Below are 16,104 nucleotides of genomic sequence, written 5' to 3'. Positions count from 1 at the left end.
CAAACATTTTCGGACTTCATAGACTTAACAATAGCCAAAGAGGAAATTTCAATCCATAAAAATGCAAAGAGCAAGCAAGAATTTACAAAGAGATTTCCACATAGACGTGATAATGACATTAATTTCTCAAGAAAAAATATAATTTTGTGTTTAAAAAAATTAGAATATTATTTATCATGAGTAAAAAACTATGGGACAGAAATTGTGTAAAGTACAATTGCGAAATATTGTTTTATTATTTAATTATAACACTATATTGTACTTTATTGAAACGGTAAAAAATAATAAAATAATTTTCCATTAATATATTAAATAAATGCGATCTTATTGTATTTATTAAAGAACTTTTTTTTAATAAAATTTTTTTTTATTTAAAACATCTATATATTTTTAAAGAAATAAAGACCGAAGAAACGTTTCAAGCATTTTCGGAATACAGATATATATTGTTATTTTAAATAAAAAAAAGGTTTTAAGAAAACATGTTCTTTAATAAATGCGATATGAGCACGGATACGAACCATTTATAGTTACCGAGCGTAGCGGACTTAATTTAGTTTATGTTTGGCGGCGCATCAGCACAATATGCGCGTTAAAGCGAGGCAGGTCTCAGGTTTCTCTCTGTCATCTGTCAGTACTAATGATCGGTCAGTTGCAAAATGATGGCGGACGAGAAGTTATTTTTCTCGAATGCCGTACAACAATTGGCGAGGTGTTTAGCCGCTATTAAACCTACACCATGGGAGAAGGTAAATTAAGTTTTTGCATAGAGTAGAATTCTCTGACCGAACATTAAGTTTTCGATGATTGCACGAATAATTATTATTTTATGTTTCTCCATTAATTTGACATATCAGAGTTAACACAGGAAATGTCAGCTGATATCTTGACATATTATTATGACATAATCTCCAAGAGACACACTTGTAGGATTATTATAGTCGTGACATTATATATGATAATTGTTGTTGTCTTGTGCGTTAAAAAAGTTACAATTGCAACTTGTACTCGTATAACTGTTCAAAACAAATCTTGTGAAAAATATAATAACAATGTTTTTGATATAATAGAATAAATATAAAAGATAGAAATATCCAAAAATTATGTACTATAAAAAAATTATAAAGATATATAATAGACAATCATTTTCAAAATATTATAAGAGAAGGAAATATATTGTTGCAAAATTACTTAAATTATTTATAAATAGTATTTTGAGACGCGATAATATTTTATAAAATTTTGTTCAAGGGAGGAGTTTGGATTATTATTATTTCTCATAATTAACAAAAAAATTATTAGTGCAATTTTTATAGAAAAGAAAAGAAATTGATTTATTCTTTTTATATTGATTTACAGGTAGCTAAATTGTACAAATTGTGTCCTCAAGATTCCGCTCAGGGTGTATTCCGTTTGGATCAGAGGGGTCAAGATGCGACCATTGCATTGGGAATTTATTTTTTGGAATCTGAACTGCAACACAAGGATCGAATCTTACCATATTTGCTCAGACTGTTGCGTGGTCTTCCAAAAGCGGTGTGGCGGGATGAAGTGAAATGTTCTCTCGCCGAGAGAGTTCCAGTAGCGGAACGCTTCAGCTTCTGTCTGAACACATTATTGAGCGATGTGGCGGCCAGATGCGAACCAGTACGAGAAGAAATTATATCAACACAAGTTGAAATCCTCGCGGTTCTAACCAACCTGATACGTGGATATAAAGATCAAAATAGTAATCGGGGCTTACAAGCAAAGAGTAAATATCAACAGATATATTAACATGATATAATTGTTTCTGATATAATAAATTACAGCATTTAAAATTAGATGGAAATGAGATACAAATGACAATTCTATCTGAAGTATTAAAAATTCAGTAATTGAAATTGAGACGTACTAATAAATGGAATAATAAGTCAGAATTATTTATTTTTATTGTAATGTCACTGACATTGAGTTGTTATCTTAAACTATACATTTTTTTAATGGAACCTCCTATTTTTCATTGCATATTCTTGTAGCTTATCTCGAGAGTCCTTTCCAAAACACTATAATAAATTATTTTTCCATGAAGTACTTTTCGAGTTATGAGGCTTGAAATCATTTCTTAATTTTACATAAATCATAAAATATCTTGTAAAATATTTATTTTTTTATTTATCTTAATACTTTTATGTACAAAATAATGAGAGGAATCAATTGGTGTAAAGAAAACATACAGTTGTTTTTAAGAAAAAAATATGGAATTGCAAATTATATTTTTCTTAGAAACAACTATGTGTTTTCTTTACACCAATTGATTCCTCTCATTATTTTGTACATAAAAGTATTAAGGTAAGATAATCGAAAAATGAATATTTTACAAGATATTTTATGGTTTATGTAAAATTAAGAAATGATTTCAAGCCTCATAACTCGAAAACTACTTGATGGAAAAATAATTTATTATAGTGTTTTGGAAAGCTCTCGAGGTAAGCTACAAGAATATGCAATGAAAAATAGGGGGTTCCATTTAAAAAATGCACTTCCGGTCTGAATCACCTATTTCTGGCCGGAACCAGAAGTTGAAAATATCATCATTCGATTGAGCGCATCCGATTTATAAAGAAAATATTTTTACTTTTTTGAAATAACCACTTCTCTAGTTTTTAAATGGGCGGTATGGGTGGTCTGAAACACCCTGTATATGTTTCGTATTATTTGATAAGAGTTGAAAAGTTACAGTTAAATTATATTTCTGATGTGTTATATTTTGTTTCAGTATCATTATGCAAATGCCTGGTGCCAGTATTGATTGGTCTGGCACGATCGATGGGCCGCTTCGCTTGCACGGATCCACCATTGCTTTGTCGCATCTTTCCGCGCCGGGAGACACCCTCACCGGCAAGCAGCTCCGAGAATCGCTCGATATCTGACAAGAAACAGTACAACTTTTCAAACTTTAGACCCATAATCCCGCGATCTCTGAGCGGTAATTTTAATTCATGTATCGACAACATAGCTTTGCCAGGCTACGACAGTCACGATTATCAGTGCGGCAAGAGACCGTCATTACAGTCCTTCCTGTCGGTGCCGTATGATCCGACAACATATTTCTTCAGTCGTTACGGTTCGAGCTTCAATCAATTTCCACAGATGCGATGCAACGAGAGTCCCGAGAGAAGAGCTGGGATGCAATTTACTGTGGTGCACTTGCAGAGTGTGTTAGCTCTGGCTAAAAAATTGCTCACAAAGGAGATCCTGATGTTTTTAGATGAAGAAGCGCAACAAGTAAATTATTTATATTATTTATATTAACGATTTTCTTATTTAATTATTTAAATAATTAAATATATATTTCTGATTTAATCATTTAATATATATTTCTGATTTAATTATTTAATATATATTTCTGATTTAATTATTTATATTAACGATTTTCTATCATATTTATATGAGTCTAATTATACATAATCATAATTATATCGTTTTAGGTTTATAGTTCTGGTCAAGTACACATTTTCCCATATCGGACCTTCAGTGAGACGATGAATTTAGTGATGGTGGCTCTGTTGCGCGAACTGCTGCAGAATCAGCGCGATTTGCCGGCTCCGTTTACGAGGGACGTGCAGGAATTTGTCAAAGGTTTATTCCTCTCGGGACAAACGGAGCTGCAATCGCGACAGCACGATGCGAGTGAACGCGAGGACATTGATACGAATTTCCGTACCGTCAATCGCTTTAAAGTGAATGTAATGGCCAACTCCGCGTGCGTGGATCTTCTAGTCTGGGCGATCGGTGACGAGACAGGTGAGCATATATCACGTTTGTCGATAGACAAAATAGAGAGCGCGTCGCGGAAGCATTTTAAGGCTAAAATAAATTGCGCATTCATGTCAGAGTAATAATCTGGAAGAGATATACTGAAGAGTTTCACGATTGTGCTCGTAATTGTAAGCGCATGGATAGTGTGATCGCGAGAAATCAATGTCTATATCGATCATGTAACACATAACTCAATACTAGTATAGGTTTCTTAAGATTTTTTCACGTTATTTTTCCAGTATCCGGCGAATATGATTTGTCCGCGCTGTTCGCAGATATCAGTTCAATGCTGATCGGCAAGGGTATATTGATTTACCCGTGTGTCTCACTTCCCTATTAACACGTCCGCTATTTTAGTGTAATTACACTGAGGGAAAAATTTTTTTTAAATCAAATTTGTTTTCTTGAAACTTTTGCTTTAAATGCAAGGAATTGTTTATTTCATTTAAGCAAAAGCATTTAATTTTAATTAAATATGCATGTTACATTAAGTACATTATTTTCATTTATATATTTTTTTATATTTAAATATTATTTTCGTAAAATATATACTATAATTTATTAAATTAAATATATTATTTTTTTAAATTAAAAAATTTTAAATTTTTGAGAGTAAAAAATGCATTTTAATAAATATTTTGTAAAATTAAAATATAAAAATATTTAATTAAAAATTATATTTTTTTAAGCATATATATTTTTTTAAACATATGTAAATAAATACTTAACTTAAGCAAACAGACGTTTTGAATACAAGTAAATACGTGATTAGTACTCATCGAATAAATAGCTTTCTTGAGTTAACTAAAATTTTTTTATTTCAAGATAATTTTTTCCTCAGTGTACTAACATAATAAATTTATTTCTGCGTGGCACGATAATAATCTGCTAATCGCTCTTTTTTGCAGTGTTTTTTGTCAAATGTCATGCATAAATAACTAATATCAACAATTTTATAACAGACAATGCTGCAAAATAAAATTTTATCTATTTATTTATATGTTTATATATTATAAATTATATGTATATAAATTTTGATCCTCAGGCGCGGACAGTTTGTGCGGACGACTCGTGGAAAAGATTAACTCTAATCATGGGCCCAAGCTTGTGCTGGCACACATGCCATTATTGATGGTTTGTCTCGAGGGATTGGGGAAATTGGCGCAAAAATTTCCCAACATAGCCAGTACGTCGATATACTATTTACGAGACTTTCTCGTTGCGCCATCGCCAATTCTTCTGAAATTATATCGACAACATAGTGAATATTCCATGAAAGAACATCAATTTAAAGTGCTAGGTATTGCATCTCTCTTATCGTGTATTATATCTATCAATGTGTTAGTTAAAATTATAAATAAAATTTTAAATAAAATTATAAAATTATAAATTATAAATAAAATTTTAAATAAAATTATAAAATTATAAATTATAAATAAAATTTTATTATTAATAAAATTATTTGTAATTAATATAGCACATATTCACGTATTTTTGGATAGTTCAAGGGAAGGAAATAACCGAAATAACGAAACAGACGACATCATCAGTACATACGGCATTCGAGAAACTTCGCGATGCAGCAATCGGCAATCTCTGTATCGCCTTGGAAGCTGCGCACTCTGTGAATCCGGATTGCGTGCCGGCGCTCGTGGCCAGTGTCTCGAACAGATTGTACACGGCTGATATAAGTGATGGGTACGGCTATTCAACGACATCCAAGTTTATAATTTTTCTACATATATATATAAATATATAAATATAAATATATTTATATAAATATAAATAATATTTATATATATAACAAATTAAAATGAATTTAAGAGGCAACACAGTTACATATAACAAATTAAAATGAATAAAGAGCCAACGCAGTTGTAGGGCGTGAAAAAAATTTTTCAGGAAAACAGTCAATTCAACCGATTTTTCTTCTTTATTCCATCATTGCCCTACAACTGCGTTGGCTCTTTATGGCCTCTTAAATTGATTTTAATTTGTTAATTTTGAGAGCCTTTAATGTTATGTATTTTATGTTTACATATATATATATATATATATATATATATATATACAGGGTGGACCATTTTAATCTATAATGGAAAATATCTCGGAATGTTGGTGAGATACAACAAAATGTTTTAGACAAAAGTTGTATAGTTTCAAGGGGGACATAAGATGGTGTCATTAGTTTGATCTTAAAGAGCCACCTGAAGGACACGCGAAGGTCAGCTCCAACTTTTTAAATGGGACACCCTATATGCTTTTGCATATTCTTGTAGCTCATCTCAAGATCTTTCCAAAACACTATAATTAAGTTAGTTTTCATTAAGTACTTTCCAAGTTATGAGGCTTGAAATCATTTTTTAATTTTACATAAACCGTAAAATATCTTGTAAAATATTCATTTTTCGATTATTTTACCTTAATACTTTTATGTACAAAATAATGAGAGGAATCAATTGGTGTAAAGAAAAGACATAGTTATTTTTAAGAAAAAATATGTAATTGTTAATTGTAAATTACATATTTTTTTTCGAAACAACTATGAGTTTTCTTTACACCAATTGATTCTTCTCATTATTTTGTACATAAAAGTATTAAGGTAAAATAATCGAAAAATGAATATTTTACAAGATATTTTACGGTTTATGTAAAATTAAAAAATGATTTCAAGCCTCATAACTTGGAAAGTACTTAATGAAAACTAACTTAATTATAGTGTTTTGGAAAGCTCTTGAGATGAGCTACAAGAATATGCAAAAGCATATAGGGTGTCCCATTCAAAAAGTTGGAGTTGACCTTCGCGTGTCCTTCAGATGGCTCTTCAAGATCAAACTAATGACACCATCTTATGTCCCCCTTGAAACCATACAACTTTTGTCTAAAACATTTTGTTGTATCTCACCAACATTCCGAGATATTTTCCATTATAGATTAAAATGGACCCTGTATATATATATATATATATATATATATATATATATATATATATATATATATTATATATAAAACTGCAATATTTACTCGATGATTTTTTTAGTGAAAATGATGAAAAATTGAAGAACGAAGTAGTCTCGAAGAATATTGTGATCATGTTGGGCCATGTGGCTGTGGCGCTAAAGGATACCCCGAAGACGATGCGCACCATCTTCCCGTTTTTCCAACAACTCTTCTGTCGCACACCCAGCGATCTCGATTTTCTCATAGTAGATCAATTGGGTTGCATGATCATCGCTAAGTGCGAACCAAAGGTCAATAACAATTCTAATATTTCTAGAGCCATTTGTAATATTCAAAAAATAAATGAAAAATTTAGAATATTAGAAATGACTCTAGAAATTATATAATATATTTATTATATATTTATTACGCAGATTTACGAAGGGATAATGCAAATGTTCTCTATGTCATTGGGATCGAGTACGGCAACATACGCTGCGAACGATGATCGTAAGCAGTATTGTCATGTTTCCAAAGCGGTTACGAACGCACTGGCGAACATCGCGGCGAATCTGCAAGGCGAGTCGGAGTTGGACGACTTACTGTTGCATCTTCTTGAACTTTTTGTGCAGTTGGGACTCGAGGGTAAACGCGCTAGTGACAAGATACCGAATAGTATTATCGCAACAGTAAGCTTTTAATCTACTTGAATTTTTAACAAAATGTAAAAGATAAATATTTGAAACAATTTTAAATATATGATGCAGAAAGCAGCTACTAGCGCTGGAAATTTAGGAGTACTCATCCCCGTGATCGCGATTTTGGTGCGACGTCTACCGCCGATCAGACATCCGCATAAACGACTTCTGAAGTTGTTCAAAGACTTTTGGTTATATTGCGTTATAATGGGCTTCGCCGCGGATCATCCATCGAGATTGTGGCCACCTGAATGGTACGAGGGCGTCAAGGAAGTCGCGGTCAAATCGCCCTATCTAATTTCCCAGACCAGTGCTCGTCTTGAAATGCGAGAGCTACAGTACACATCGGCAGTACGCAATGACAGTGTCTCGTTGAATGAGTTGCAGGAATTGAGAAGTCAAGTATTGAAAATAAGCACCCGGTATGATTTATTTTAAATCATTATACATTTCTTATTTTCAATCTTTAATGAATCTTTTCAATTATGACAATTGTTTGAAGGAAATATTGAGAATTGAGTACTTGAGGGGGGAGGGGAGAAGATATTTTTTGTCTCAATTATAAAAAAATTATGTGTTATTTTATTATTAAAAGAGCTCGACGTCTTATTTTTTAGATATCTTTTTATTTAAAATCTATTACATAATTATTATTTAGTGTCTGCTATCAAATTTCTTGTGATTTTCTTTCAGTACAAACGACATATCAGCGTATGTGACTAAGCTACAATTTGCACAATGCACATATTTGTTATCCGTTTATTGGTCGGAAACCTTGCGAGTGGCAAACAGTCCTGAACCTAGTTTGCAACCGATAATGGAGTATCTGTGCGATACTGATTTGCAGAAGGATAAAAGTGGCATGTGGCAGTGCATATGCTGCGTAGCGGATTCTGTCTTTGCGAAATTCAAGGATGTGATGCAGCGCAAACCGAAAGACGAACAACGCGAGAAGGAACTCGAGAATCATGCACAGTTCTTGCTGGTGCGTTTCAATCACGTGCACAAGCAAATCAGACGGGTGGCGGACAAGTATCTCAGTGCATTAGTGGATGCTTTTCCACATCTATTATGGAATTGCAAAGTCCTTTGGAGTATGTTGGATATATTACAGGTACTTGTTTTATTGTGTACTCTATTATATTTCATTAGACTTCTTCTTACATACAAGTATTATTGCAGATTCTATCATACTCATTACAACTTGATCCAAATGAAGAAACTCCTAGTTTGAGAATACCCAGCACACAATATAGTATTGAACTTATGAATACTCTCGAAGCAAGAGAGGTATAATGATTATGTAATTTATGTATTAATTTGTTAAAATAAATTTTATGGTAACATAATAACATAATTTATTACAGATTATCGTGAAGGATTTCACTGCAAGATGTAAAGGCATAGTGCAGGAAGCTATGAAATGGGCACCGCAAGCTACCAGATCACATCTGCAAGAATACATCAATCAGATACCGTCTTCTGGCATGCGACATCATTCTGGTTTGTCGCTAGCTATTGACTCTGTTCTCGAATTCGTAGACACGGCAATTCCTACAGTAGTTCCGGCAAATGTACGTAGTGATACGTTTAAACGTATTATAATACAGGGTGTTTTGTACCATCCATTTAAAAACTAGAGAAGTGGTTATTTCAAAAAAGTAAAAACATTTTCTTTATAAATCGGGTGTGCTCTATCGAATGGTGATATTTTCAACTTCTGGTTCCGGCCGGAAATAGGTGATTCAGACTGCATTTTTTTAAATGGAACCCCCTATTGTTCATTGCATTTTCTTGTAGCTTACCTCGAGAGCTTTCCAAAACACTATAATAAATTATTTTTCCATGAAGTACTTTTCGAGTTATGAAGCTTGAAATCATTTCTTAATTTTACAAACCATAAAATAACTTGTAAAATATTCATTTTTCGATTATCTTACCTTAATACTTTTATGTACAAAATAATGAGAGGAATCAATTGGTGTAAAGAAAACACATAGTTGTTTCTAAGAAAAATATAATTTGCAATTCCATATTTTTTTCTTAAAAACAACTGTATGTTTTCTTTACACCAATTGATTCCTCTCATTATTTTGTACATAAAAGTATTAAGGTAACATAATCGAAAGATGAATATTTTACAAGATATTTTATGGTTTATGTAAAATTAAGAAATGATTTCAAGCCTCATAACTCGAAAAGTACTTCATGGAAAAATAATTTATTATAGTGTTTTGGGAAGCTCTCGTAAACTATAAAAATATGCAATGAAAAATAGGGGGTTTCATTTAAAAAAATGCATTTCCGGTCTGAATCGCCTATTTTCGGCCGGAACCAGAAGTTGAAAATATCACCATTCGATAGAGCGCACCCGATTTATAAAGAAAATATTTTTACTTTTTTGAAATAACCACTTCTCTAGTTTTTAAATGAATGGTATGGATGGTCTGAAACTCCCTGTATATGTATTATATAAATGATAACTCGTTACTAATTTTATATTATAATGGATAACGTATTTCGCAGACGAATTCATTGGATAAGAGGCCACGCGCTCCGAAAGGCGCGAGTTCCTGGTTGCTATCAATGATGTCTACGAGATCCTGGCATGCCGGAGAAGTAGCTGGTATGCTCGCTCTTGCACGCACCGAATCACCAACCGCAGAGATGACTCTAGAAAAGTGCAGAGATAAAGTCATAGATAGATTGATTGAGGCTGTTCGCCGTGCTTCTCAAGATCGCGACGATACTGCTCATCGCGGAGCTCTCTGGCGTGCCACTGCTCTTTTAATATCCATTCCCGGTAAACTAGAACAGAAATAAATTCTACAATTTCAAACAATTTCCTTGAATTCTACTTTCAGTAATTTCACTATTCGCACTTTCAGGGATACATAGACGATTACTACACACAGTTGCATGCTCGCAGATAGAATTGTTCACGACCGTGGCTATGACGACGGCGGTCGAGTGTTGGCAATGGATTTTAACCGTGCGACCGGACCTAAAATTGCGTTTCTTACAAGAGATGTTACTCGCGTGGCAATACACTGTCGATAAGAGGATGGGTTTATTTGCCCCAAATGAAGAAGAGGTCAGTCCGCTCGCAGTCTACGAGGGTTGCAAGCTTGGACCCAATCCGCCCCAGATAAAACCACACGATATCTGGGTGACTTTTATAGTAGAGCTCGTCGAGACGGCTAAGTATTGTTGTCAGGAAACAGTTGACATGATTGCCTTACTGTTGCATCGTTCATTACCCATGACTGTCGGTGCATCTGGCGAAGAACCTGGCATTAATCGGCACGTTGCTGCTGTCGGCGTGCGTTTCAAACTCCTCTCGTGCGGTCTGGTATTGTTGCAAGGTGACGTTTTACCAAGGTAAATACACAAAATAATTAATTTTTTCTTAATAACTGTGATAAAAAAGAATAATTGATGGATCCATCTTCGCAGGACTTTAAGCAAAAATGTTTTGCGTGAACGCATCTATTCCAATTGCCTAGATTATTTTTGCCGGGAACGTCAATTACCGACGCAAGAAATTGATCAGCTTAGCGAGGACATAGTTACATTAATACGCTTTTGGCAGGTAAGAATTTGCAACAAATTATAGTTATACTTTATAAATTAAAGTGCAAATTAAGGCAAAATAAATTAATTAATTATTGATCTTAATCGCGGAATTTTTTCAATTGTCTCTTTTAATTTCTCAATAACGCAATTTGTCCATGTTATTCTCATTTTCTACAGGTAATGCATAGCGATAAAAAGTATTTGATGATGACGGGGGCCGATAATGAATTTGAAATAGTAACTTCTCAAACTTGTACAACCGCGGTAATTGTTCCGAGCGAGACGATTAGTTCATTAGCCGCCACGCTTGCTCCCGCACCGAACGACTTTTCGAAATCGTCTAGCAATGTGTGGATGAACACCATGCCGATGTCAACCAGTAGCAATACATTGGGCAAGCGTAGTAATCGCAGCAAGCGAGTTATGAACGCCAATGTTCTCGTGAAAGATTACATCAAGAAGAGAAACTTGATTCTCGAATTATTGGCGGTTGAAATTGAAATGTTACTGGTGAGAGTACTCGATGAATTTTTAATATATTATAATTTATTATAATTTATTGTAATTTAATATATTATAATTTATTGTAATATATTATAATTTATTGTATAATTTATCAATTTGTTGTTTGATGTGAAAATAATACTTTTGAATATGGAAATCTTGTAGGTCTGGCGTAATCCTAGCGGAAGACCGGAACTCGCATTACAAGGGGAAGGGAGTATTGCAGATTGGCGTGCCAAAGGGATGAACGATCGTTGGCGCGAGTATACGCGGCTCGCGTGGGAGATCAGTCCCGTTCTAGCAATATTTTTGCCGGTGCGATTAAAAAATCACGAAGTTATTATCAAGGAGATCTGTGGTTTGGTGCGCCTTAAACCTGTGCCAGTCATGCATGTGTCAGAAGCATTACAATATCTTGTCACGACAGACACGCTACTTAATGATGTACCTGAAGTAAGATATTTTGAATATGTTATGCATAACTTTTGCTTAGTGAATCATTATTTTATAATTATTATTTTATAATTTTTATATCAATATGTTAATTAATAGTCAGACGTGTATAATGTTACATATTTATACATTGAATATTATTATACCATCTACGTATTTATAATATAAATATAATATAATATAATATATAATATTATATTATGTATAATATAATATAAAATATAATATATAATATAACATAATATATAATATATTATATAATATAATATTATATATAATATAATATAATCTCTGTATTTATAATATAATTATTTTGTAATATAATTATCTGCTCCTGTGTTTCAGTTAGTTTATATGTTAACGTGGGCAAGAGTATCTCCAATTCAAGCATTAGCATACTTCTCGCGACAATTTCCGCATCACCCTATCTCGGCGCAGTATGCGGTGCATGTGTTGGATAGTTATCCTGCCGACGCTGTGCTTTTCTATATACCTCAACTAGTGCAAGCCGTCCGTCACGATGCAATGGGCTACGTGATCGAATTTATCAAAAAAATCGCTAAACGATCGCAGGTAATAAGATTTGCGATTAAAATTAAATTAAGGATGTTTTGTATGTACAATCCTAGCAAAAAGTAGCTGAAAATCAATATTGACGAATATCTATCTTTGATGTATTTTGAATATGAGAAATTGTGTGAAATATTACAATTTGATTTTAGCTACAGTGCAGCGATTTTTTAATATTTATTGCGTTTTTACTGAAATATTCCGAATTTTGTTAATCAAAATGATTAACTTTTGGCAGAGAATTTCGCCTTGTGACAGATACATGGCTAACTTCATCGAATTATATTTAATATCTTTTTAACCAGTTAGTACTTGTATAATATTATTTGACCAAATATTTCCTCTGTATCTAAACTTTTGCAAATTTTAAACAAATTCTGAATATTATTTCCATGTGTCATTTGAATCGACGTGATTATACGTTTCCCATAAGAACACATGTTAATTCGGTGCAAATTAAAATCCTTATAACTTGTGAACGCTTTAGTGAATCGATTTAAAAATTGTACTGAAGATTCTAAACATATGTAAGGACATTCTGTACAATTTTCATTAAAATCTCAATATTTTGAAAATAGGTACAAAACATCCTTAAATCGTAGAAGAAATTCATTTGTAATTATTTTGATTTATAACGCGTTCTAGGTAGTGGCACATCAGCTAATATGGAATATGTACACTAATTTATACATGGATGAGGATAAGCAAGTGAAGGATCCCGTGCTATATGACATATTAGATTCGTTGACGAAGAATATCCTGAATGCATTATCTGGCCCGGCAAAACAATTTTACGAGAGAGAGTTTGACTTTTTCGAAAAAATTACCAATATCTCGGGCGAAATCCGACCTTATCCTAAAGGCCCGGAACGCAAAGCCGCATGCCTAGAAGCCTTAGCGAGAGTGAAAGTACAACCTGGTTGCTATCTACCATCAAATCCCGAAGCAATGGTTATCGATATAGATTACCAAAGCGGTACTCCTATGCAGAGGTACGAATTAGAAGGATAATCATGAGATAATGATTTACATAAGATGATTTTATTACAAAGTATTATATAATTATCTTACAATTATAGCGCTGCTAAGGCGCCATTCTTAGCGCGCTTCAAAGTACAGAGATACGGTATCAATGAGCTCGAGAACATTGCACTGGCAGTCTCAACCAATGGGAAAGTCGAAACCAAGAGAGAATCCGAAGAGCAGACGTGGCAAGCCGCTATTTTCAAAGTTGGCGATGATGTCAGACAAGATATGCTGGCTTTGCAAGTGATTAGTATTTTCAAGAACATATTCCAGAAGGTTGGGCTGAACCTTTTCCTATTTCCCTACAGAGTGGTGGCCACAGCTCCCGGGGTGAGATATTGATTATTTTTTTATGATCAGTATGTATTGTTTTACAAATATCTTTCATTTATAATTACATTATAATCATTTATTATTATCAGTGCGGCGTGATAGAATGCGTGCCGCATGCAACATCCAGAGATCAGCTCGGACGTACAACAGACAGCGACATGTATCAATATTTCATCACGCAACACGGAGACGAGACGACCAAAGAGTTTCAAAATGTTCGTCGCAACTTTGTCAAGTCGATGGCAGCGTACAGCGTGATAACCTACCTCCTCCAAATCAAAGACCGTCACAATGGCAATATCATGATAGATACTCAAGGTCATATCATACATATCGACTTTGGCTTCATGTTTGAGAGTTCGCCCGGCGGTAACTTGGGCTTCGAGCCCGACATTAAACTCACCGATGAGATGGTGCTCGTGATGGGTGGCAAAATGGAAGCTGCGCCATTCCGTTGGTTTATGGAATTGTGCGTGCAAGCTTTCCTCGCTGTCAGGTAAGCGCAAAAATATATTTAGTTATAGTAAAAAATACATGTGTACTACTTAAATACAGGGTACCCATTTTAAAAGTTCCACCCTCATAACTTTTTTAATTTTGATTGTGGAAAAAAATGTTTCAGACAAAAGTTGTATGGCTTGAAGGGGAATATAAGATGATGTCATTAGTTTGACATTGAAGAGTCACCTGAAGGTCACGTGAAGATCACATTTAACTTTTTAAACAGGACATCCTATATGCTTTTGCATATTCTTATAGTTCATCTCGAGAGCTTTCCAAGCACTTTAATTAAGTTAGTTTTCATTAAGTACTTTAATGATTAAGTACCGAGTTATGAGGCTTGAAATCATTTTGTAATTTTACATAAACCGTAAAATATCTTGTAAAATATTAATTTTTCCATTATCCTACCTTAATACTTTTATGTACAAAATAATGAGAGGAATCAATTGGTGTAAAGGAAGAACACAGTTGTTTTTAAGAAAAAATATGGATTTGTTAATTGCAAATTACATATTTTTTCTTCGAAACAATTATGTGTTTTCTTTACACCAATTGATTCCTCCCCCCCATTATTTTGTACATAAAAGTATTAAGGCATAAAAAATAATCGAAAAATGAATATTTTACAAGATATTTTACGGTTTATGTAAAATTACAAAATGATTTCAAGCCTCAGAAAGTCGGAAAGTATTTAATGAAAACTAACTTAATTATAGTGTTTTGGAAAGCTCTCGAGATGAACGATAAGAATATGCAAAAGCAAATAGGGTGTCCCGTTTAAAAAGTTGGATGTGATCTTCACGTGACCTTCAGGTGACTCTTTAATGTCAAACTAATGACACCATCTTATGTCCCCCTTCAAGCCATACAACTTTTGTCTGAAACATTTTTTTCTACAATCAAAATTAAAAAAGTTATGAGGGTGGAATTTTTAAAATGGGACATCCTGTATATCCTACTTAAATATTCTTCATTTTGTAGACCCTATCAGGAAGCCATCATCTCTCTCGTCTCCCTTATGCTTGACACAGGATTACCCTGCTTCCGTGGACAAACCATCAAGCTCCTACGTAGCCGATTCGTGCCAACTGCTACTGATCGAGACGCAGCAATTTTCATGATTAATGTAATACGTAACAGCTACCTCAACTTCCGTACGAAAACTTACGATATGATACAATATTATCAGAATCAAATCCCCTATTAAACTGTTACCAGAGAGAAGTTATCTCTCTTCTCTCTCTTCCTGTTTTTTTTTTTTCGTAATTTCTATAATCGTTAGTTTTGCGCTCACGATGCGACTGTTGTTATCTGGTTAGAATCCATAAATTTAATATATCATGTTAGATATTGTTAGATATTGCAGTGTGATAGCTAATTTTGACGAGGTTGTACAAATTTATATTGATGTCAATATTATTTTTAATCCTGTATGTATTTTGTGGAATCATGCATTTCACAGTGTATATGTATATGTAATAATGTATTATATTTATCTACGAGATATTGTTCTGATATATGTATACACATACACACACACATACATATTTGTTTTTTGTTATGTATACAAGAAAACATTCCTGTTTATTATTAATTTATAAAATATGTTAATGATTAAAAATTAAATTTCTTTAATTCTGACTTAACATAAATATATTTTAGCTTGTGACGCATTTCAGTCCTCAGCTATAATGCTACA

General features: G+C 33.2%; 1 protein-coding gene across 2 annotated transcripts; it reads left to right on the top strand.

Moving 5' to 3' along the window:
• The first annotated feature begins 606 nt into the window (after positions 1 to 606).
• LOC105252968 (phosphatidylinositol 4-kinase alpha) lies at positions 607 to 15,991 on the top strand. Of its 2 annotated transcripts, XM_025406838.1 has the most exons (23): positions 660 to 749; positions 1,360 to 1,753; positions 2,759 to 3,267; positions 3,471 to 3,786; positions 4,041 to 4,103; positions 4,847 to 5,101; positions 5,304 to 5,499; positions 6,842 to 7,052; positions 7,176 to 7,430; positions 7,509 to 7,861; positions 8,133 to 8,553; positions 8,622 to 8,729; positions 8,807 to 9,013; positions 9,966 to 10,242; positions 10,328 to 10,820; positions 10,896 to 11,031; positions 11,193 to 11,525; positions 11,685 to 11,972; positions 12,318 to 12,545; positions 13,188 to 13,534; positions 13,622 to 13,898; positions 13,991 to 14,397; positions 15,387 to 15,991. In XM_025406838.1, the coding sequence occupies exons 1-23, from the start codon at positions 660 to 662 to the stop codon at positions 15,610 to 15,612; spliced, it is 6,390 nt and encodes a 2,129-aa protein (XP_025262623.1). In that variant the 3' UTR covers positions 15,613 to 15,991. The 2 variants fall into 2 exon arrangements, with proteins under 2 accessions (XP_025262624.1, XP_025262623.1); XM_025406839.1 differs by lacking the exon at positions 4,041 to 4,103 and having other exon boundaries at positions 607 to 749; positions 15,387 to 15,612.
• The last annotated feature ends 113 nt before the right edge of the window (positions 15,992 to 16,104 follow it).

Source organism: Camponotus floridanus, unplaced genomic scaffold (genome assembly GCF_003227725.1).
Source record: "Camponotus floridanus strain SB8 unplaced genomic scaffold, Cflo_v7.5 scaffold157, whole genome shotgun sequence".
NCBI classification, from domain to species: domain Eukaryota; kingdom Metazoa; phylum Arthropoda; class Insecta; order Hymenoptera; family Formicidae; genus Camponotus; species Camponotus floridanus.
This window is presented reverse-complemented; position numbering and strand designations above follow the sequence as displayed.